At 36.2% G+C, this 22,149-nt stretch overlaps 1 protein-coding gene and 1 non-coding gene across 5 annotated transcripts in view; one reads left to right on the top strand and one right to left on the bottom strand.

The window, feature by feature from the left end:
- Positions 1-22,059, top strand: part of IFRD1 (interferon related developmental regulator 1) — a 46,451-nt gene extending 24,392 nt beyond the window's left edge. For all 4 annotated transcript variants that reach the window (XM_061165338.1, XM_061165335.1, XM_061165337.1 and 1 more), the window contains exons 2-12: positions 2,768-2,872; positions 3,013-3,097; positions 3,843-3,967; positions 5,871-6,028; positions 8,972-9,022; positions 9,106-9,284; positions 9,373-9,481; positions 14,512-14,646; positions 18,265-18,393; positions 18,842-18,937; positions 21,303-22,059. In XM_061165338.1, the coding sequence (XP_061021321.1) occupies positions 2,824-2,872; positions 3,013-3,097; positions 3,843-3,967; positions 5,871-6,028; positions 8,972-9,022; positions 9,106-9,284; positions 9,373-9,481; positions 14,512-14,646; positions 18,265-18,393; positions 18,842-18,937; positions 21,303-21,392 (1,206 nt within the window). In that variant the 5' untranslated portion in view covers positions 2,768-2,823 and the 3' untranslated portion in view covers positions 21,393-22,059. The remainder of the gene's footprint in view (positions 1-2,767; positions 2,873-3,012; positions 3,098-3,842; positions 3,968-5,870; positions 6,029-8,971; positions 9,023-9,105; positions 9,285-9,372; positions 9,482-14,511; positions 14,647-18,264; positions 18,394-18,841; positions 18,938-21,302) is intronic.
- Positions 13,278-13,404, bottom strand: LOC133073194 (small nucleolar RNA SNORA40). Its single transcript, XR_009696901.1, has one exon. It is a non-coding gene; the product is annotated as a small nucleolar RNA SNORA40 (small nucleolar RNA).
- Positions 22,060-22,149: the final 90 nt, after the last annotated feature.

Here is a 22,149-nt window from a genome sequence, read left to right as displayed (position 1 = left end):
TGCAAATTTTACTTCGAGGTTCTCATTTGTGACTTTTCAGCAGCAGGAAAACAATTCTTCGATAGTTTATAAAACTATACATGCTTTGACTATCTTTGGACATTTACACTAGAACTTGTTAGCTGTGCTTGCCTCTGATTGGGGCTTGGGGGTGAGATTTACTTTTTGAAAAGGTTAAATTGGTTCCACCTGAATATTACTTACTCAAATAAATAATAGTTGAGTAGAAGAGATGGAAAATTTTCACAAACTTGTACTTAAAAGTCTCTTACCTTACTGATATTTTAAAATGACATCTATAGAAGAAATGGTATTCATATGAAATCTTCACATGTACAACCAAGAAATAACCAACTTCTCTATCGTTTTGGGTTTCCCATTTAAATACTTTTTAAGTTAGTGGAGGGGGTCCAGGAAGCTAATAAAATTGATCTGTTGTTCAAGTGTGTGTGTTTTTCATAGCACTTATTTTGAAGGGAGCATTTTTAGGAAAGAACAAAGCCTTGTTAGTAAGTAAGCCCTTCAAGAAATAAGGACTTAATGTGTCTAAAGGGCTACCTCATTAATGGTACTTAGGATCACAAGGTGGGTGAGTGTGACCTAGATATTAGACACTCATACAGGGTTTTTTCCCCTCGATTTTTTTTTTTTTTTTTAAATGATCTCTTTCCTCTTGAGCTTTGGGAAATCATTGAAACTTAGAGAAGGGAGCTGAGTAACACCTGGATAGGACTCTTTTTGACAGTTTAAAAATAGGCTGAATGTGAAAAATGAAAGATTATTTGTGAATAAATATTTGTAAAAATTAAGCTGATGACTCAACTATTGCCATGACTTCAGATCATGAAAACACATGAAGACAGATCCAAAAATAGAATGTGATGTCATAGGTCTTTGTATGTTTGTTTATTCTTTCCTAAGCACTATGATTAGGAAGTTTTGGTGTCTTGGATTCATTGCTTATTCTTTATACTTCACTACTTTGATTGGCACATTTTATTCTCTTTTGGATAGCAAGCAGATTTGAAGGCCACTTGCTTTCTGTGTTGATTTAAAAATCTGCTAAAGCCTCATCTCTGTTTTGATTTTTTAAAGCTATAAAAAAGACAGCAACAGGCTTAATTATACGCAGAGAATTTTTGAGAAGCCTTTCTTATTAAATGATACAGATTTCTTGAACATAGGGACCTAAGAGATATCTAGTGCAATCTTTGATTGGAACTCAGAGTTAAATCAGGTGACTCATGGTCACTTTTGGGGCGGAATTGGGGACTTCTTTTAACTCAGTGCTCATTGTAATTGATGACTGAATAATCTTTCTATTAATATGAAGTTCCCACAAAACAAAAATAATTAGAAGTGACAGTGACTAGGAGTATAGATTTATTCCTTAGATTAATGAAATTGAGAGGAAGATTCTAGTTTAAAAAAAGATTTTAATTTTTTAATAATAGCACTGATATTTTAAAACTTTGGGGTATATTAGAACCTTTCTTTTGAACGTGATTTGTCTAACAGGCTTTTTATGCTATATCAAATACCAGAACATCTTTTTAAGGTCTTAAAATTCGACTCTTAGTTGACCAAAAATACTCAGACAAACTGAAAGAGCTCTGTCTGTCTTCCCAAGGGAGTGACAGGAATGTTAACACTTGACTAGGAACAAATGTAAATGTGTACAGCCATCACAGTAGGAAAGTCATCATCCAGCTTAGTCACTAGTCACTACAGTAAAGTAGGTTTTTAAAATACTGTAGTCATTTCTGAAATTGGCATGTGAAAAAAGTCAAGTCTTGAGCATTGCTCAAGGTCTTCAAAGCAGATTCCCAAATTTAAGCACACCATGCTTACAATCTTTATCAGCTTGCATCTTGCCTATAATTCTTTACTTGCAAACATGAGACAACTCTGTTAAGAGGACTCTTGAATAGATGCTTTCTCCAGTGGACTTGGCCCTGTGAAGTCCACCGTAGAGTGCTGGTAAGAGGAAGGAGGGCCTCTGTGCAGTGCTTGAGGACCATTTCATAGTCCTGCCTCTTAAGTGATTTGTATGCTAGTTCGCAAGACTTCTCAGCTCTTCTGTCTTCCATGACTTGGGAACAAAAATCCTGCAGTTCACTGCACTGGTATCATGTAGAAAGTCCAGCAGAGCTCTTTGTATTTTCTTACACATCTTACCAACACTAGTTCTTTCGTGATCAGTCACTTCATCCAGTTGCTGTCCTCATTTTCTGTGCCATGTTGGATCCACTTATCAGCGTCTAAAACTTCTATCTTAAACTTTTTTGATCCTCTCAATTCAAATTGTCTTACTTAAAACTACCATCCCACAACTCCTCACATTTCCCTTTGTATAAGACATGTGTAACCTAAAAACTAACCTATTCACCAGTTAATGTTATTCTCATTGGAAAATGCATTTTTCTTATTTTTATGTTGATCTATTTTTATTGTCTTAATGATTTGAAGTAATTGGGAAGTAGTTTTTTTACCCCTAATACTGGTTTTGTTTTACCAAAAATGGTCACATACTAGATGGTTGATATATTTCTGCAGTTGATGTATATTGTAAATAGCTGGTGCTCTGAAATACATAGTAGGTGAGTTGACTTATATTAGGAATATTTAAGTGAGTTCTTTTGTTTAAAAAAAAAATTATCTCTTAAGTAAGTTTGGGTTTTTATTACTGGCTTTAAGTAAGTTTTAAAATTCCCAAGTTAAGTATTTGCATATATGACAACAAAATCCACCCTCTTTTACCTACTAGGTGGCCAGCATCGAAATGTTCAGCCTTTTAGTGATGAGGATGCATCGATTGAAACAATGAGCCATTGCAGTGGGTACAGCGATCCTTCCAGTTTTGCTGAAGATGGTATGAGTTTTCAGTCTAGATTTTCGACATTAGATAAAAGGATATTAAGGTCAAGGAATTCTTGTAGCTAAGTATTCTATTATTTTCCCTATCTGCTTTTTTGTGTTTAAATTACAGTGGTTGGTTTTATTATTCCGTAGGGCCAGAAGTCCTTGATGAGGAAGGAACTCAAGAAGACTTAGAGTATAAGTTGAAGGGGTTCATTGACCTGACCCTGGATAAGAGGTGGGAATTACTGGAAGCTATTTTCATTCTGGTTGATTTTGATCGGCCACCTTTTATATAAAATATGTGCAGTTATTTCTTTGAGCATTGTTTTCCTAAAGCTTGATTTGTTTACTTTGGATATTTTAGTTTTTTGCGCCTTTGGACTTTTAATGTAGATAGGAACATGCCACTAGAATTTAGATTAACAGACTCAGATTAGTAGTTGTTCTAGAATAAGAGCATATATTTGTGTTTGATAATTGAAGTGTATTTGTTGAATTAAAAGTTAATCTTCAACTAGAAAGGATAGCTATTGAAAAATACTAAAGCCAAATTGTTTTCTTACTTAACAGTAACTCTAGAACCAAATTAAAAACAAATGGAATTAAAAACCCCAGAAGATGCAAACAAGAACTCTGGACTTTTGTTCTGTTAAAAAAAAAAAAAAATATGTGTTTACTTGAATATGTAATATAAGGCATGTAAGAAGAACATGCCTTATACACTGAAACTATGAAATACTATGTGGCCATTTAATGTTGTGGTTATTAAATGAATAAGCAGAAAAATGCTGTGATATGTAGTAGGGTGAGTTGTAGATGAAAATTAAATTATTATTTGAAAAGTGGTGTGAACATGAAAATTATATGTTAAAAAATCTATAAATAGAAAAAATTGAGAGGAAACTAGTCTTTTACAAGTCTCATTGACTGATGGTACACTCCAGCTGTATCTTCTTTCTCTTACATTTTGTTTTAAATAGTGCGAAAACAAGGCAGGCAGCCCTTGAAGGTATTAAAAATGCACTGGCTTCAAAGATGCTTTATGAATTTATTCTGGAAAGAAGAATGACTTTAACTGATAGCATTGAGCGCTGCCTAAAAAAAGGTAATGTCCTTACTTTAGAGCCACAGTTACAGAACCTAAAAGGAATTTGCTACCTTCTGTGCAGTAACATTTGTTAATAGCACTAAAAGTCTGGCTCACTCTTGTAACCTTGTACTTGACAGGGAATATATCAGTCTTGTTAAAACTCAAAATCAAACTTGTTAGCTTTTGAAACTGTAGTTTCAAAATGTAAAAATGTAGTAAGCATTTGAAACTAGGAAAGACTGGGGTGGATTGTCAACTTCAGTTGTATTAAAAGAGGTGTTTGCCATTCTCTTGTACATAAACAAAGGCTTGAAAACTTGTGTCAGATGTCAACAAAAAGTATTACTTAAAAAGCCATCCTACTTCATTTTTCTAAAATTAAAACAGTACCATAATTATCTACCTCATTTTCTTATTTAAAACATTGATCATACTTTCAATGACATCATTTCAGAATATCCCTTGGAATATTTGAATTCTTGAACTTTGTCATAGAGATTCTAGAATTCATATTAGGATCTTCTATGATCAAAGAACTTTTAAGAATAAAGAGAGACCTTAAAGATTAAGTCTAGTATTATCAAAGACTTTCAATTTTAGAAAATGCCAGAATTCAAAAGGTTTGGGGATACCAGCTTAATTATTTTGCCAAGTAAGAACATTTGTCTTTATTCTCATTTTCCCTCAGGTGAAAGCTTTGTCAAGAATGGGTGTTTGGAAACCTTTGGTCTAATCCACCTCTCACTGTGCAGAGAAATGAAAGGCCTAGGAAATGCGAGACTGGTCTAAAGATATATAACTTGTTATTGGTATAGTTGATAGCAGAGCCAACTTCTTTGAGATACTACAATGGCTGTGTTAAAAGTTATTGAAACTGTATCCTATAAGGTAGTTGGATTAGACCTTTTAAAATTTCGTTACAACCTGCATAGACATTTAATTTATCAGATAATAACTTAAATTCAAAATTTGTGCAGACCCTTGATGTATACAGTTGTCAAGAGAGTTAGTTTACACTTAGCTTTATATTAACATGCTTCCCTGGTGGCTCAGATCGTAAAGAAATCTGCCTGCCGTGCAGGAGACCCAGGTTTGATCCCTGGGTCAGGAAGATCCCCTGGAGAAGGAAATGGCAACCCCCTCCAGTGTATTTGCCTAGGAAATCCTGTGGATGGAGGAGCCTGGCAGGTACACTCCATTGGGTTGCAAAGAGTCAGACACAACTGAGTGACTTCACTCACTCACTCACTTACATTAACGTATTTGTATAGTTTTAAAGACTCTGTTATTTATAGTTGGCTGTGCCATGCAGCTTATGGGACTTTAGTTCCCTAACGAAAGATTGAATGAAAAAAGCCCTCTACAGTGAGAATGTGGAGTCCTAACCACTGTACCACCAGGGAATTCCCAAGAATACCTGTTTTTAATCCCTTGCTTATTTTAAACAATATTGGTGGAGGAGAGCCCTGAAGGTTTAGTTTACCTCATGGGCTGTGTACATCTGAAATGCTTGACAAGTTATTTCAAGAGCTCTTTGTGCACTATTCTGTGAGTTCATGAAGGATTTAGAAAGTCAGATTAGCTTGAAATGCATTATTTTGCTGACCTGTTACAGTACTCTTCTTTAAAATCGGTGTTAATTTCCATTTTACAGACAAGCAACTGTTTTGAGAATAAGAGTAATTGGTTGAAGGTCATTTGGCTAGTATGTGATAGATCTAGGATTCGAGTGTGGCCTGCTTCCAGAGTTTGAGATCTTTAACCTCACTAGATTTATAGGTCATGCCAAAGCGTTGAGCATACTTTGAGTTTCATAATTGGTAGATGCTATTTTGAAATAGAACAAATTTGGGAAATTGCTGCCTTAAGAAGTCTACTGAAAATGATCTGTCATAATTGCTGGTGACTTCTTTTATAGGTAAAGGTGATGAGCAGCGTGCAGCTGCAGCATTAGCGTCTGTTCTTTGTATTCAGTTGGGCCCTGGAATTGAAAGTGAAGAGGTTTTAAAGACTCTTGGACCAATCCTGAAGAAAATAATTTGTGATGGAACAGCTAGTATCCAGGCCAGGCAAACTGTAAGTATAGAATTTTTAATTATAGATCTATCTAGGCATGATACTCAGACCTTGTGATGATCTAGGAAAATAGCATCTTCAAAAATATAGAAGGTTTTTATTATCATTTATTCTCATTTGTTTTTTAGTGAGCAGATTCAATATGACAATTCTTTTCTTAAATTTTCTGATGCTCAATAGAACATCCCTTATAGAGCAGATTTCTGCATTTTGAAATTGAAGATCATGTGCTTATATGAAGTACAGTGCAATGTTGATTTAGGATTACCCACTTTTTATTGGAGCTTAAACAAATGGTCTAGACAATGTTTATTGTGTAGTTATTTTTTTAATTCTAAGAAATGTAATGGAGTGTTGTTGTTGTTGTTTTAATTCTGACCTAGAAGTCCTTAATTGAAAGGGCTGAGTGCTGTAGTTACATGGGTGGGTTTGGTTGATGTAGGGAACTCTGACTTTTGAAATATTCATCTGATTTGGGGGGTTTGGAAAAGCTTTCATTTTCTAATTGATATTTACCACTTATATACGTAAGATTGTGAATTTTGGTGGAGGAGTTGGTTGTTGGTTTCTGTTAGGCTAAATAAGTGATTTAAATGATCACACAAAACATCTTTTGCTTTATCACAGAAACATGAGGCAGTCTTAGCGGATTTAGGAAGTGGATTTTAATCTTAATGGATGTTAAGAATCTTAAGAGCCTTAATAGATCATAAGGATTTATTGTTAGTGAATTTGAATCTTACGCTGTTTTTCTAGCAAGAGAGCCAGTTTGTTTAAAACTTTTTAATACTAATTATTAGCCTCCTCTTTAGTGTTACTTAAGGTAAATGATGGGCTTTCCCAGTGGCTCAGTGGTAAAGAATCCACCTGTAGTCCAGGAGCCGCAGGATACTCTGGTTCTTTCCTGGGTTGGGAAGAACCCCTGGAGGAAGGCATGGCAGCCCACTCCGGTATCCTTGCCTAGACACTCCCATGGACAGAGGAGCCTGGTGGGCTACACCCCACAGGATCACAGAGTCAGACACAACTGAAGCAACTTAGCATGCACACACACAAGGTAAATGACATTACTCTTTCTATCAGGTAAACCCTGAAGTCTTAGTGGCTTAGTAAAAGCTTATTCTTATACATATCAGTGCCCAGTCAAGCCAGCAAGGTCCCTTGGCATATCCGTCTTGCAGCTCTGCCCTGCCTCTAGGTTCTTTTCAAATGGCAGCAGTGGTGGTGAGATGAGGAAAGCTGGAGGTCAGAGGCAGGTCACTTCTGCTGAGAGTTCCTTGGTTTACCAACTGTATAGATGCTGGGAGGAGTCTAGAGGAAAAGGAGTAGGAGTTTGGTAACTTTATAGGAATCTCTGCCCCCCAGTAGTTAGTAATCTCTTTACCTTTCTGTTCTTCCTTTTTGGCTGGTTTCTTGCAGCTTTAAAATTGCTCGGGAGTATGAGGGGTATTTGAAATGTTTTGACAGAAAACACTGTTGATGGTATTTGGGGCAATCACTTAGTTTTGGTTGCATGTGAGTTGTTGTGGTTGTCCAAGGCACTTTCTTCATCCTTCTCACTCTTTCTGTGAGTTAAAAAAAAAGCAAAACTCTGGCATTCTTCTGCATATTAGTAGAAGGAATCTTTATTAAATGAAGGCAGTCCTACTTTTTAATCTGCCATTTCTCTTAGGAGATGTGTTCTGGCTTCTGCTGCTTACTTAGAAGAGGATTACATATTGAAATCTTCTTTTACTGAGAATAATGCTTCAGCTACTTGCGAATTTTAACAGTGTCTAATTTTTACGATAACCTAATGAGAATAAAATAGTGGCAGCAAGCAGATTAATATTACAGGTGTCCTCATAGTACTGGGACAGAACTCGCTAAAATTGGGGGCATGTGAATGATGCCTTTAAAGACTTACACCTTAGTGGTACTTGGAACAACATGAGGGCATTTTAGTGATAACGTATGGAGAAAAGGGAAATGAAGAGTAGTAAAACCTTATAAATTTCAAATTCTGCTTTTATAATTAGCACAAGTGTTCTGAGACTTAATGGCTCCTATAATGTTGGAAGTAGATTATATATAAATATACTGAATCTGTTTTATTAGGTAGATTTTTCCTTGGTAATCTTGGATGTCTTGTTGTTCACTTGCTCAGTTGTTTCCAGTTCTTTGTGACCCCATGGACTGCAGCACGACAGGTTTCCCTTCATTGCCTCCCAGAGTTTGCTCAGATTGATGTCCATTGAGTCAGTGATGTTATCTAACCATTTCATCCTCTACCGCCCTGTTCTCCTTTTGCCTTCAGTCTTTCTTAGTATCAGGGTCTTTTCCAATGAGTCGACTCTTTGCATCAGGTGGCCAAAGTATTGGAGCTTCAACTTCAGCATCAGTCCTTCCAATGAATATTCAGAGTTGATTTCCTGTAGGATTGACTGATTTGATCTCCTTGCAGTCCAAGGGACTCTCAAGAGTCTTCTCCTGGACTACAGTTTGAAGGCATCAATTCTTCAGTGCTCAGCCTTTTTATGGTCCAACTCTCACATCTGTACATGACTGCTAGAAAAACCATAGCTTTGACAATACGGACTTTTGTCAGCAAAGTGATGCCTCTGCTTTTTAATGTGCTGTCTAGGTTTATCTTAGCTTTTCTTCTAAAGAGTTGGAGTTGGCTTGAAATGATCTGCTAGATGAATGAAGGAAGACCCAAGTGAAATGGAGTAACTTTGCTAAAGTTGAACTCTTAAGTTTACTAGCAGACCTTATTGGGTTTTAGCTGAAGCCCACTTCCCTTAACTCTTAACCCTGTTTTTTCCTTCTTTTTATACTATACTTGGGACCTAACATAGTCATGTAGCTGATAAGTTTTTCACGTTGAATTATAAAAGCAGGAATATGTAAAATTAATAAGAAAATGGCAAAATTAATGTCTGACTGATTTTTTCCTTTTTTTAGTGTGCAACTTGCTTTGGTGTTTGCTGTTTTATTGCCACAGATGACATTACTGTAAGTAGAGAGCCTTCTGAATCCAGTTATTTGCACATTTCTCATTTAAGATGGTAATCTTATTTCCTGCTCTTATGCATTAGGAGCTGTATTCAACTCTGCAGTGTTTGGAAAACATCTTCACCAAGTCCTATCTCAAAGAGAAAGACACTAATGTTATCTGTAGCACCCCTAATACAGCACTTCACATTAGCTCGCTTCTCTCGTGGACATTATTACTGACCATATGCCCAATCAATGAAGTGAAGAAAAAGCTTGAGGTGTATGTATTTTTTGTTCTTATTTTATGAAAACAACATTTGTTGATATAATTGGTTGTGTTCACATAGTAATGACTGGCTGTTCTCCAGGCATTTCCATAAACTTCCAAGTCTCCTTTCTTCTGATGATGTAAACATGAGAATAGCTGCTGGTGAATCTTTGGCGCTTCTGTTTGAATTGGCCAGAGGAATGGAGAGTGTAAGTATCTGATGGTAAAGATGTCACAAGAACCATTATTCTGTCATTACCCTCACAATTAAGAATTGGATGATAACTCAAGAGCATGGCCCGCTTGAGAACCTAATGATTGGTTGTCCTGCTTCTTGGCAGTGATGATGTAATACTTAATAAGAGCATAAACCAATACTGGTTGGTTGGTAGAGCAGTATTTGAGTGTGGTTCATTATCCTTAATCATTGCTGCCTATAGAACTGAAGTTAAAGTACACTCTTATTACTCATGGAGAGTTGTCCTGTATAATCTTTTGGATCTGCTTGGATTTCTCATACCTGAGACACATTAAGGTAATTCAGGCACTTACAATAAATGTTAGACAAATGGATGAAATATGATGTCAATGTAGGTTTGGGATTAAGTTAGATGAATTTAGTTACCATCATGTTTTAACTTTTCTAAGCCAAGCGTGTTATTCGTTCAGTCCTGTTCGACTCTTTGCGATCCTATGGAATGTAGCCTGCCAGGCGCCTCTGTCCATGGGATTTTCCAGGCAAGGGTTGCCATTTCCTTCTCCAGGGGATCTTCCTTACCCAGGGATGGAATCTGGGTCTTCCGCATTGCAGGCAGATTCTTTACTGTCTGAGCCACCAGAGAAGCCCTTTCTAAGCCAAAGATGAAAATAAACATGTCCCTTTAGCCTGGGACATGTGCTTTGTAGTTCTCCACTGCTGGCCACTCATGGTTGCTTTTTTTCTTTTCTTTTTTTTTTTATACCACAATTTTGCTTTTGGGGGTATTTGAATTTGTGGTAGGTGACCGAGAGATGATCCACCATCCTGGTGGTATTCCATGTTTAGCACTGAAAAGTCCTATGTCCTGAAGCCCTTTGTCTTAGGCTAGTTATATGGAACAGTTGGTCACCCTGGTTTGTGACCTCTATTGTGAATCTTAGGTTACTTCCTAGCTGCTTTTCAATTTAAGGAGAAAGATTATTTTCTGGAATGATGCTTTTCTGCAATTAAAGAAGTTAGTTAACAGTGGATAATTCTAAATAAGATTAATACATGTTCCGAGTTGCCTTGGTTTTTCACATTCCATTATTGACCTGTGTTTGGCTGCTCCCCGCCTACCTTCCTTATTTTGAAAGAAAGCTGGTATGAATTAAAAGTAAGTTATTCACACTGTCAGTAGGTAATGAGTCTCCATGTGTGAGAAATTGGACTCAAGTTTAGCAATCCATTTAATTTTATTGAACTAGTTAATAGCACCTTAACCTCAAGGCACGGAAGCCAGGTGTCCTAGTTTTTAATCTTGTATTCCTCTACTGACTAGAAATGTTAATTTCTTTTCTTTTTCCTTTGAAATGCATCCTAAAAGTGAAATAATGATGCAATTTAAATTATATATATTGAATTTGTTTAAATTTGCATAAATGTAAATAGTATTGCCACCTGCATATCTTCTCTGACTTAATTAATCATATGTGATAGTCAAGAGAAGTCACTCAGACATGTTTAATTTGACCAAATCCTTGTCAAAGACAAAAATGAACTGTTATAAAACAGAACATAAGTGTTTTGTTTGCTATTTTTGTTAAGTAAGTTTTGTATTTGTTTATTTTTAAAAATATTCACTTACTTATTTGGCTGCCTTGGGTCTTAGTTGTGGTTGGTAGGATCGTTGTTGCAGTGGGCGGGCTTCTCTAGCGGCAGGCGGGCTGCAGAGGGCGCAGGCCCAGTTGTGGTGCACCAGCTAGTTGCCCTGCAGTGTGTGGGCTCTTCACTGACAAGATTGAAGCCATCCCCCCTACATTGGCAGGCGAATTCTTGCCCACGGGACCACCTTGGAAGTCCTATTCCTACCTTTAAAGTGGAGATGGTAATAGTTTATGCCTCACAAGTTGTTGGAACACGTGCCAAATACCGTGTGCATGAAAGTGTTAGTCACTCAGTCATGTCCCACAGCTTGGACTGTATTCATGGGACTGCATGGAGCCCACCAGGCTCCTCTGTTGTTGGGATTTTCCAGGCAAGAATACTGGAGTGGGTAGCCATTCCATGAGTTGTTGGAACATGTGCCAAGTACAGTGTAAGTGGTACCTATTCCTACACTGTTAGCTGAATTGCATGTCACCTCCCCCTTGCTAGTAGTCTAGTAGTAGCCTTTTTAGAGCTCTCTAGTCAAACTTAAACTAAGAGAAGGACTATTTAGTGGATAAAATTATAGGTCTGAGGGCCATGTGATAAACTAGTTCAGGAAATTGTACCAAAATACAGTATTCTCAGACCGTCCCTAATTCTCCCTGTTCCATCTTCCACCTAAGCTGACAGGGGCAGTGCTTCAGGACAGAGATACAGTGGAAGTAAAATCTGAGTACTCAAAACACATTTCCCAGGCCTTAAATCGCATGCTTCTCACTTCTTGATTTTGTTTGTAGGATAACCGGATCATGTAAAAATGTCTCCATACCCTGACAGAAACATTCTGCCTCAATTAGCAGGAGTGAAAAGAATAAAAGTTTCTGTAGTTGAATTGTCAGATAAAACCATTCTGGAAATAGTAGTCAGCGTTTTGCAGTGAAGTGGGGAGGGATCAAACTCTGTTTTAATGTTTGGCTTCCCTATGGTTATTTCTTAACACTTAGTACAGCTTGTTTCATTTGATTTGCAATCAGTGCTCCGGTGACTTCTGTATAGAAAATACTAGTTTAGGGCATGATTTTTGTGACCATCAGCATCTCATCTTGTGTGCTTGAACTCTTAAGTTTTCTATGGTTTCATTTCATTTTAATTCCACTCAACTTTTGAAACCATTTAACTTATTACAGCTGTTTGAAATAATTATCTTTAGACTTGTTTGAAACATTTAAATTATTATACTGAAACAGACTGTATCATAAAAAAACTATAGCATAATGGATATTTATGTACTGTGTTTTATGTAATTTTAGAATATATAAATATATTTTACTTAGGCCTTACAATAAACTTACGAGATGTGGGTGGTATTAACTATCCCCTTTTTATATCAGATTCCTCTGATTAAAAAAATGTCTGCTGGGAGATAAGATTCTTGAGAACCACTGGCAGTGATTCCCAGTTCTTAGAACAAATTACAGTAATGCATAGAGTCTTGTTAATTTTTGGTGTATTCTCCCATATATATGTTTAAATCTTCCATACTTTTTTTTTTTTGAGAATAATACAAAAGAACTAATAGCCAGTGAAATAAGCAGGAAACTGTTAATCCCTAAAATGTACTTGTTTCTACAAGTAAAACAATTCTTTTTTTTTTTTCTGCACAAAGGTTTCTTTTTATTCATAACATAGGCAAAGTTATTTAAGTCAATAAATTTTTAAGGATTTTCACACGTCCTGATTCTTTCCACTGCCAGTCACCATAGTTCCTCCAAAGTTGTCATCTTCAAGGCAGCCCTTAAAAAAGTTCTGCTCAATCCACAGCTGTGATGTCTTTAAGATCCAATTTCCTTAAGCAGTTCACTATAGGATCCTGTTTAGGGTCAGGAGATGGGATGTCTAGTTCTCTAAAAGCTTATCAAGTTCAAATCATATTAATTCCTAAGTTATCACACCCTAGAACTTGACAGAGATCGTTAGGATATGCCAATACCTTTGGAAAATCCAGACACTGTATTCCGAAGATAAAAGCCTAAAAAAAGGAGCCCACCTTTGTTTGTTTTATGTCAACATTAAAACTGAGTACTAGGATCAATACAGCTGGCAATTTAAAAGCTTATTTAATTTTATAGCCCTGGAAGCAATCTTTATGCTCATCAATACACATCCATTTTATGAATCATGTTCCTTCTTATCTGTATCAAAACTCATACTGAACAATGAGTTGTGGGTTGCAAAAGAGGACTTACTTTCGCACTTGTTTGTAAGTCTTTGTCCACAAATTAAACAAAAACAAACACAAGTGCTAAAAACAATTCTTATTTTGTTATGATGGAATCAAATTTAGTGAAATATAAATACAGACATCAATATAACATTGAACTGTTTTAATAATACCTTTTCAGTTTTGGTAACCGTTTTTCTAGATGAAAGTCTTATTAACAGGTGTCATTTCCAGCTAGTTCAGCCATAGGAAGTTGAATTAGAACATGAAAGAAAACATTCATTAGAACAGTTAAGAATATACGATCTCTAAAATACTGACATAAGAAAATACTTGTACTTAAAAAAATAGCTGTGTTGATTTCAAGCTTATTTTCCATGAGTATAATAATCTTTTTCATTTTAGGCATTAACAGAAATTACATCTGTACCTTTTTAGATTGAACAATTAATAAATATATACAGTACAATGTGAAGAATGCCCGAAATAAGAGTTTCTTGTTTTAATAGAATAAGTTAAATGATTGTTACCACTAATGCAAAAAAGGTTAATAACTAGAGCTGGAGATGCCTCACCTTCTGTCTGCTTTAGTTTTGGTCAACTAAATAATTCTGAATCATCGCTTAGTTTTTAATGTGTTGTAAAATTTAATTAGAGAATAAAAACACCCAAAATAGACTTCTTAAAAGTATAGCCATTTAAACTGTAATAAAGAAGCCTATAGTCAACTTAAGGTCATAGCAAATAGCAATATATTTGTGGCTTCCCTCCAAAAGGAATTAAAATATATTTCTTTCTGAAATAATTTAATCACTTGAGTTGTGCACCTGATGTAAATACTTGGTTGCTTATTTGAAATGTGGCTAGTGAATTAGAAATTAGGAGCTTTAAAAAGCATTACTAATAGCTTGCCCTTTTGCTATAAAGAAATTTGGAGTTCTGGGAATATGCACCTTGGGGTCTGAGGAACCAGAGGGTAGAAACTATATTGGTTTATGTGTATCTGACTGTCACTGAACTTGGAAGTCCCAGTAACGTCTTGAATACAGTTGGAACACAGTTAAGTGTTAGTTGAGTGTATCTGGATATACTTAGAAGAGGAATGTTCATTATTTGGTGGTAGTGTATCATCTTGTAGACAGTATTTCTGGATTAAATTTTTACATGTTAATAAGTGTTTTTCTGACCAGGACTTTTTTTATGAAGACATGGAGTCTTTAACTCAGGTGCTTAGGACTTTGGCTACAGATGGAAATAAGCACCGGGCCAAGGTGGACAAGAGAAAGCAGCGGTCAGTGTTCAGAGACATCCTGAGGGCGGTGGAGGTAGGCTTCTTAATGCTTTAATAGTTAATTAATTCTTTTGATATTAGATTGTTTTAAGCCAGACTTGTCAGTTGGGTGATTCTGCTGATTGAACTTCACCTTTGAGCTAAATAATTTCCTCATTTTAAGACTGAGCAAGTTTTTAACAACAAAAATGAAAAAAATTTCTTTCTTTTTAAACAAAGGAAAAATTAATTCTGATGTTATAAAGGTTTATTTTTTTTTTCTTTTGTTGATGTTGAAAAAGATAAAAAAGATTCATAGTGATAGAAATACACTTCACTTTGGTGTACTTGCCATCATTCAAGACCTGGTGCTTATCATTAGCACATAGATACTTAGTATTGTATGAATAGTGAATTATTTTTGTAAATAGTAAATTATTGCCTATCCCTCAGTACCTTTAATCAGAGACCTTTGTGAGCTCCTTGGGAAAGCTAGGTGCTGAAAGCCAAAATAACAAAACCCAGCATATCATTTTCTGATGCTTGAATCCTTTCTATAGACCTCTAACCTGCTTTAGCCAACCTGGCAAATAAATTGATTTAGAAACCTTTAGGGCTTATAGTGCATGGTTAAGGATAAGTTTCTTCGATAAATGTTAATAGGGCATTTCTTTCAAGAATATTAGTAAAGAGTCCTTCAGTGTGATGTGTATGAAATTTTAGAATGGACATTTAAAGGAAAATACTAAAGCCCCTCTCAGATCCAATTTTCAAGTGTTCCAATGATTCTTACGTAGCCTGCTTAAGAACTACTCTCTTCATTTTAATTTACATTAAAAAAAGTAAAACCTAGGGTTTAAATTAGTATACAGGTCCTCTGTGATCTAAATTTTTGGTTAATGTTAATACTAATTGCTTTTTTATAATATTTTATGTTTATTCAGGTAATACTTTATTCAGGATGTTTTTTTAAAAACAAAATGAGAAAAAAAAAAACAACGCTGACTTGAACAGACCTACATACATACTAAGCATTGATCTTGTTGGTCTTAAAATTAGTGTGGTAATTTTAATCCCCAAATAAGCAAGTGATTTTCTTGAGTGGAATTTAGAAACAACCTATTCCTGTATTTAGATCCTATGGCCTCCAAAAGGTAAAATAATGACATGTTGTAGATTTTCTGGATTATAGCTGATTTCTAATTTTCTGTCTTTGGATCCTCTCTGGGTAACAGATTTTAAGGTCAGTAGGATTCCACAGACTCTAACAGGTCCCTCAGCCAAGGCCAGTCATGGTGGAAAGTACTGAGTCTCTTGAGAAATATAGGTGTGAAATCTCGATGTGAACCAGTTTTAACAGGCCTCTTGTCTCCTCCCTCTGCCCCCCCACCCCCTCTGCTATCAATAGAAATGGAAGCCCTGTGTTTGCCTCATAATTCTATCCTCTGGTGACCTCCCTCCCAGGCCTGACCCACCCTCTCTTCTTCATCTCAGAATTTCTGTTCCTTCTTTGCCCTTTGATTGGTTCCCTGTTCCTCCAGCTCAGCTTCAGTCTACCTGCCTGTGTCAGAGCTTTCCTCAGTGATCTTGTCTCTTTTCTTATATTGAAACCCAGCTTTCTTTGAGGGACACTGCTTCCTTGTTGGATCTTGTTCAGTTGCTGCAGAGAATGGTCCATTTGGGGTGTGGTGGTTTAGCCATACCATTTCTTTTCATCCAAAAACCCATTTTGAAGTTCATGTATTAAATTGGTAAACATTTGATATGTTGGTGCTTTGACATACAGTTTTCTTGTTTCGGTCCCAGTATAGGTCTTAAGCAGTAGAATTATCTTTTTAAGGAAAAATGGAGACCAGAGGAATAGTCAAAAAATAGCAAGTAGCAACGCTGGCATCTGAATGCACTGTACTGTGCTGTTTTTGAGGGCCAAACACTGTGGAGAGGTCCAGAGAGGGAATGGAAAGTGTCAGTGAGATTTGTCACAAAGGACGTGACCTTTGTAAGACCAGCTTCAGTAGAATGAAGGGAGAAAAACCAGGCTGAAGTGAATTGAAAAGTGAATGGGAGGTGAAAAAGTGGAGATAGTGTGTCTTGACTTAAAAAACATGGCTGTGATGGGAAGAAGAGAGCTGATGACTGGATTGTGGGAGGGTTTGCTGTTTTAAATGCTAGAGACAGTTTATGGGAAAAGGAGTCAATGGAGAAAGGAGCCTGTGAAAATAAAGTGAAAGATTTGTGGTATGAGGCGTTGAAAGAATAATGATTAGCCTTGAACTGGGGAGGAGGGTCTGTCTGATTTAAGAGAGAGGAATAGGTAAGGATACACGTGAGTTTATAGGGAGTTATTTCCTGGTGTCTCTGTTTTCTGAAATAAGAAATGAAATAATAGAATCCTACTGTTTTCTCGTTGTTGTTTTGAGCTGTTGTAATAGCCCAAGCACTGTATGTGCTTCACAAAACATGCTTATACCTGTAATAATTCTATGTGGTAGACATATACATGGCCTTTATAGGCAAGGGAACAGACCCAAACAGGTTAAATTACTTGCCAAAGTCACAAGCCCAGGGAGTGGCATATCCATGTGAATCTAGCATTCACATTTCTTTTTTATTACATGAGATCCTGTATCTGCTGAGAGAGGTGGGGACAACAGTTGGATTGGTCCCGCCCAGTCAGGTCCCATCGCTTTGTTCCTCCTGCCTCTGTGGAAATCACTTCCTCCCTTCTGGGCTGTGTGTGCGTGCTCAAGTCCCTCAGTCCTGTCTGACCCATGGACTGTAGCCCACTAGATTCCTGTCCATAGAATTTCCCAGGCAAGGATACTGAGTGGGTTGCCATTTCCTCCTCCAGGGGCTCTTCCCGACAGGGATGGAAACCATGTCTCTTGCATTGGCAGGTGGATTCTCTACCACTGCACCACGTGGGTTACTCTTCCTTGTTCATGATTTATTAAAATATAGAGCACCTATTTTGTTTTTGTCTCAAGTTCTGTCAGTATTCTGGATTTCTTCTCTGTTCATTTGGAAAACCCTATCCTGTATTTGTTCCTGTTTCCATTTCACTTCCACCACTACCTCTTCTCCCCCCATGGTTATACTTTAGAAATTGTCTTCTGGCAAAATTATTCCATCTCTGAAATGGTAAATGTTATCTCTCATTTTCTTAATAAGAATCTTCAAAGGCCCTCTGAACCCTCTGGTTGCTCCTCCTCTTTGGTTGGTCTGTTAGTAACACCATTTGTCTTTACTTCCTTTCCTAGATTTCTGCTTCGCTAATTTCACCACTGGCTTGTGGGGGCATCCTGTCTCTCTGACTTGTCCCATAACCCTCCCGACCCCCAACCCTAAACCGGTGCAAATACCTGACTTTTCCAGCAAGTTTGTTGAGTGCTTTTGAAATGAAAAAACATTCACAACAAGGTAGTTTTGCCATGTTTACTGCAGCTAGACAAATTCTGCACTCTTTATGTAGGATAGTACTTCTGCTTTCCAGTCTATTCCTATTTTAGGGATGGAGGTATTGGTTTAAACCATACTATTCAAAGAAAAAAAAAAAAAAATAAACCATACTATTCATTTCAACATGTATATGTGTATTTAGTAATTGTGTTTATGTAGGATCTTTTTAGATCATTTTGGTTCCTCTTAAAATTTTTATTCTTCTATTGACCAGGAACGGGATTTTCCAACAGAAACTGTTAAATTTGGTCCTGAAAGGATGTATATTGATTGCTGGGTCAAAAAACATACGTATGATACCTTTAAGGAGATTCTCGGATCAGGAATGCAGTACCACTTGCAGGTGAGTGGGTGACATCCTTTCTGTATGTTTACTTTTAAATTTGAGAGTAGTTTTGAATGTACCTCACTTCACTGCTTTTGAAATTAGTTTGAATATGCAGACTGTTTTCAGTATATGTTATGTTCAATAGCAAATGTATTTTTGAAAGTTAAGGTGAATAAATATGAAACTGTCCTTTTTGTTTTGTATAGTGTAAACTTGGTGGAGCATCTCTGACTGTTGGAGCACTATTGACATCTTTGTAGGAAAGCAACTAGTTTGACATAGCTTTCTTGAACTCAGGGCATTGGAAAACAATTTGGTCTTATGAGAAACAGAAAGAAAATAAGTGACATACGTTCATATTTATCAACTTCATGTAACTTCTGTTAACCAGATTTCAGTTTATGTAGTAAAAAAAAAGAAAACTGATGTTTAATACTGAGCCTTATTGCCTCTTTTATTTAAGTCAAATGAATTCCTCCGCAATGTATTTGAACTTGGACCCCCAGTGATGCTTGATGCTGCTGCATTGAAGACAATGAAGATTTCTCGATTTGAAAGGGTAGGTTTGGTTTTTGTTTTCAAGAGAACTGAATGCACAAAAGTGGAGCCAAAGCTTTGATTCTGTTAGGTGACAGGCATTTAGCTATGTCTATGAACTATATTTAGTTCTCCATGGTGTTTCAGACAGCTCGACTAATAAGTATAGAAACTTTAGTTCATTTAGAGTATGGAGGGTTAAGTCGAGAAATTTTTATCCATAATCCTATTAACAGAAACTATTTTCATTTTTTGTTTCCCTTTGTTCTATGAAGTTTATATATTTAAGGATAAATATTGACAAAAGTGCTTTCATATCTGATGACTGAGCCTAAACTTAGTCAGTACCAGATTCATTTTACAGATGAGAACAAATGTGCTTAGAGAGTTTATAACATTAAATAGTGATTAATATTATTTGGCTTCCCCAGTGGCTCAGCATTAAAGAATCTGTCTGCAATGCAGGAGACCTGTGTTCAGTCCCTGGGTGGGGAAGATCCCTTGGAGGAGAAGGGAATGGCTACCCACTCCAGTATTCTTGCCTGGAGAATTTCATAACATTTCAAAAATCCATGTTATTTTTTTTACTAAGGTAAAATTCACGTAACATAAAATAAAGTGTACAGTTCAGTGGTATTTAATACACTTACAGTGTTGCACAACCATCACCACTGTCTAGTTCCCAAACATTTTCATCACCTCAAAAAGGAAACTGAGGTTCATTAAATATTCACTCTCTGTTCACCTCTTCTTTCCTCCCAGCTGCTGATAAGCAGTCACTCATGTGCATTCTTTCTCTGGATTTACCTGTGGTGGGTATTTCACAGAGAATCATATAATGTGACCTTTTGTGACTTTTTTTTTTTTCACTTAGCATATTGTTTGGAGAAGGAAATGGCAACCCACTCCAGTATTTTTGCCTGGAAAATCCCATAGACGGAGGAGCCTGGTAGGCTACAGTCCATGGGGTTGAAAAGAGTCAGACATGACTGAGCGACTTCACATCACAGCATATTGTTGCCAAGTTTCATCCATATTGTAGGGTGGTCAGGACTTCAGTCCTTTCTGTGGCCGAATAATCCTCAATTGTATGGATACACCACATGTTTATCTCTGTTAGTTTGTGGACATTCGGCTCGTTTCCACTTTTGATCCTTTTGAATCGTGCTTTTTTTGAACATATACGTACAAGTTTTTATTAGAGCACCTGTTTTCAATTCTTTTAGGTATATACCTAGGAGTGGAGTTGCTCAGTCATGTGTAATTCTGTTGTTTAACTTTTTAAGGAACCACCAAACTGTTTTCTATAGTGCTGCAGTGTATTTTACCTTCCCACTAGCAATATGAGAGTTCAAATTTTGACATCCTTACCAATACTTTTTTTTGTTTTTATTTTCCTTTTAAGTTATAGCCATCCTAGTGGATATGAATTATTTTATTGTATGTTTATAAAACCTTTATATTTAATTATTTTGATGGACATATACTTGATGGGCATTGTAAAATTTTCTAATAAATACGGATATTTTTACATTTATTTCTCTTTTGGATTATTTCTTGGATAAAGTCCTTGCATGGGACTATAGGGCTTGATTATGATTTTTTGAGATGTATTGCCAAATTACCTTCCAAAATTATTCTACTACTTTTAATTATTTTCAGTGTTGAATGAATGCAGGTAGCTATTAAACACATATTTGACAGCATTGGTTTTATTATTTAAAAAATTTTCTTGACATTTTATGTTGGATTATTTTTTTCATACAGAATCATCATGAACTATCATGTGTTAATCTTCTCCCTCACTCTTTGTGTCTTTTAAACATTTAAAGTATATCTAAAGTCAGATTAGTTAATTTCTTTCCTTTCAGTCCGTGGCGACCCCATGGACTGTGGCCTGCCAGGCTCCTCTGTCCATGGGAGTTCCCCAGGCAAGAATACTGGAGTGAGATGCCATTCATTTCCTGCTCAGGAAATCATCCCAACCCAGGAACTAAACCCCGGTCTCCTGTATTACAGGTGGATTCTTTATACCACTGAGCCACCAAGGATGCATATATATGGTTTCAGTAGTACTTCAGTGCTTATAAGCAAGTTAGTTCTCTGCTTCTTCCTTTCCCATTTCTCAGGCTTTCATTTCAGCCTTTAGTTTTTTCCTAGCACTTTGGTTTCAGATTTCTAAGTAAAATGCTTATACAGCTATTTCTTTATTTGATAGGTAAGGATTTCTGCCTTTTTACTTCTCCCCCCACCACCCCCCCCCCTTTTTTTTTCTAAATCAGCATCATTGTTTACATTATAGTAACATTATAATTTTTTTTTCTTACTTTATAAGAATATCTAAAACTTTATCGGCTCACACATATTTTCCTTTTTTTCCATTTCAGCATTTATATAATTCTGCAGCCTTCAAAGCTCGAACAAAAGCTCGAAGCAAATGTCGTGATAAGAGAGCAGATGTTGGAGAATTCTTCTAGATTTTTAGCATTTGAAGACCACTTTCTAATTTCCCTTTTTTTTTTTTGTAATTTTTAATGTATTTAATCTCTAGAGACAGTTTTTATCTTAGTCAACAGATAGCTTTTGTAGTAGGGGTTATATTATAATTTAATGTATATAGTATTGCAGATGGTAAGTCCTGATTATTGAATATTCTTTGTATATATAATCAGTAAACATAAATAAATTGTTTGTAATGTTTGGTCATTTTTTATTAATGAAAAAAGCAAACATAAGATATTTCACTTGATTTCATGATGAGAAAAACTGTTAGCCAAAGTTAAATTTCTTATGCTGTGATTGTCAGAAATACTGATTATAATGATATAGATAAAGTTTTTAACTTAAAGATCTTACACAGATGAGTTCAGGATACAATTTTGGGAGCTAGATATGGAAAAGCTGCTGTTATTTCCCATTTTAAGTGGAACCTAGTAATTTTGTCACTAGGATCAACAAAAGGAATTATACCATGCGACCATACAGCTGCACTTACAGGCCAATCAGTCCATCCGTTGTTGATGATGAATTAATATAAGCCAGAAAAGTTGCCAGCCTTGACCACTGAGGGCAGTAACACTAATTTTATCTGCTGTGTAAGACCTTGTGCTCTTTATTTTGAAATAAAGATCTTTTCACACTAAAGGTGCTTCTTTTCTAATAGAAGAAACATTTCTGAGTTTATGTATAGAGTTCAAAATGATAAAGTGGGGTAGTGAGAGTAAAACAGAACTT

Source organism: Dama dama, chromosome 18 (assembly GCF_033118175.1).
Source record: "Dama dama isolate Ldn47 chromosome 18, ASM3311817v1, whole genome shotgun sequence".
In the NCBI taxonomy this organism is placed as follows: domain Eukaryota; kingdom Metazoa; phylum Chordata; class Mammalia; order Artiodactyla; family Cervidae; genus Dama; species Dama dama.
This window is presented reverse-complemented; position numbering and strand designations above follow the sequence as displayed.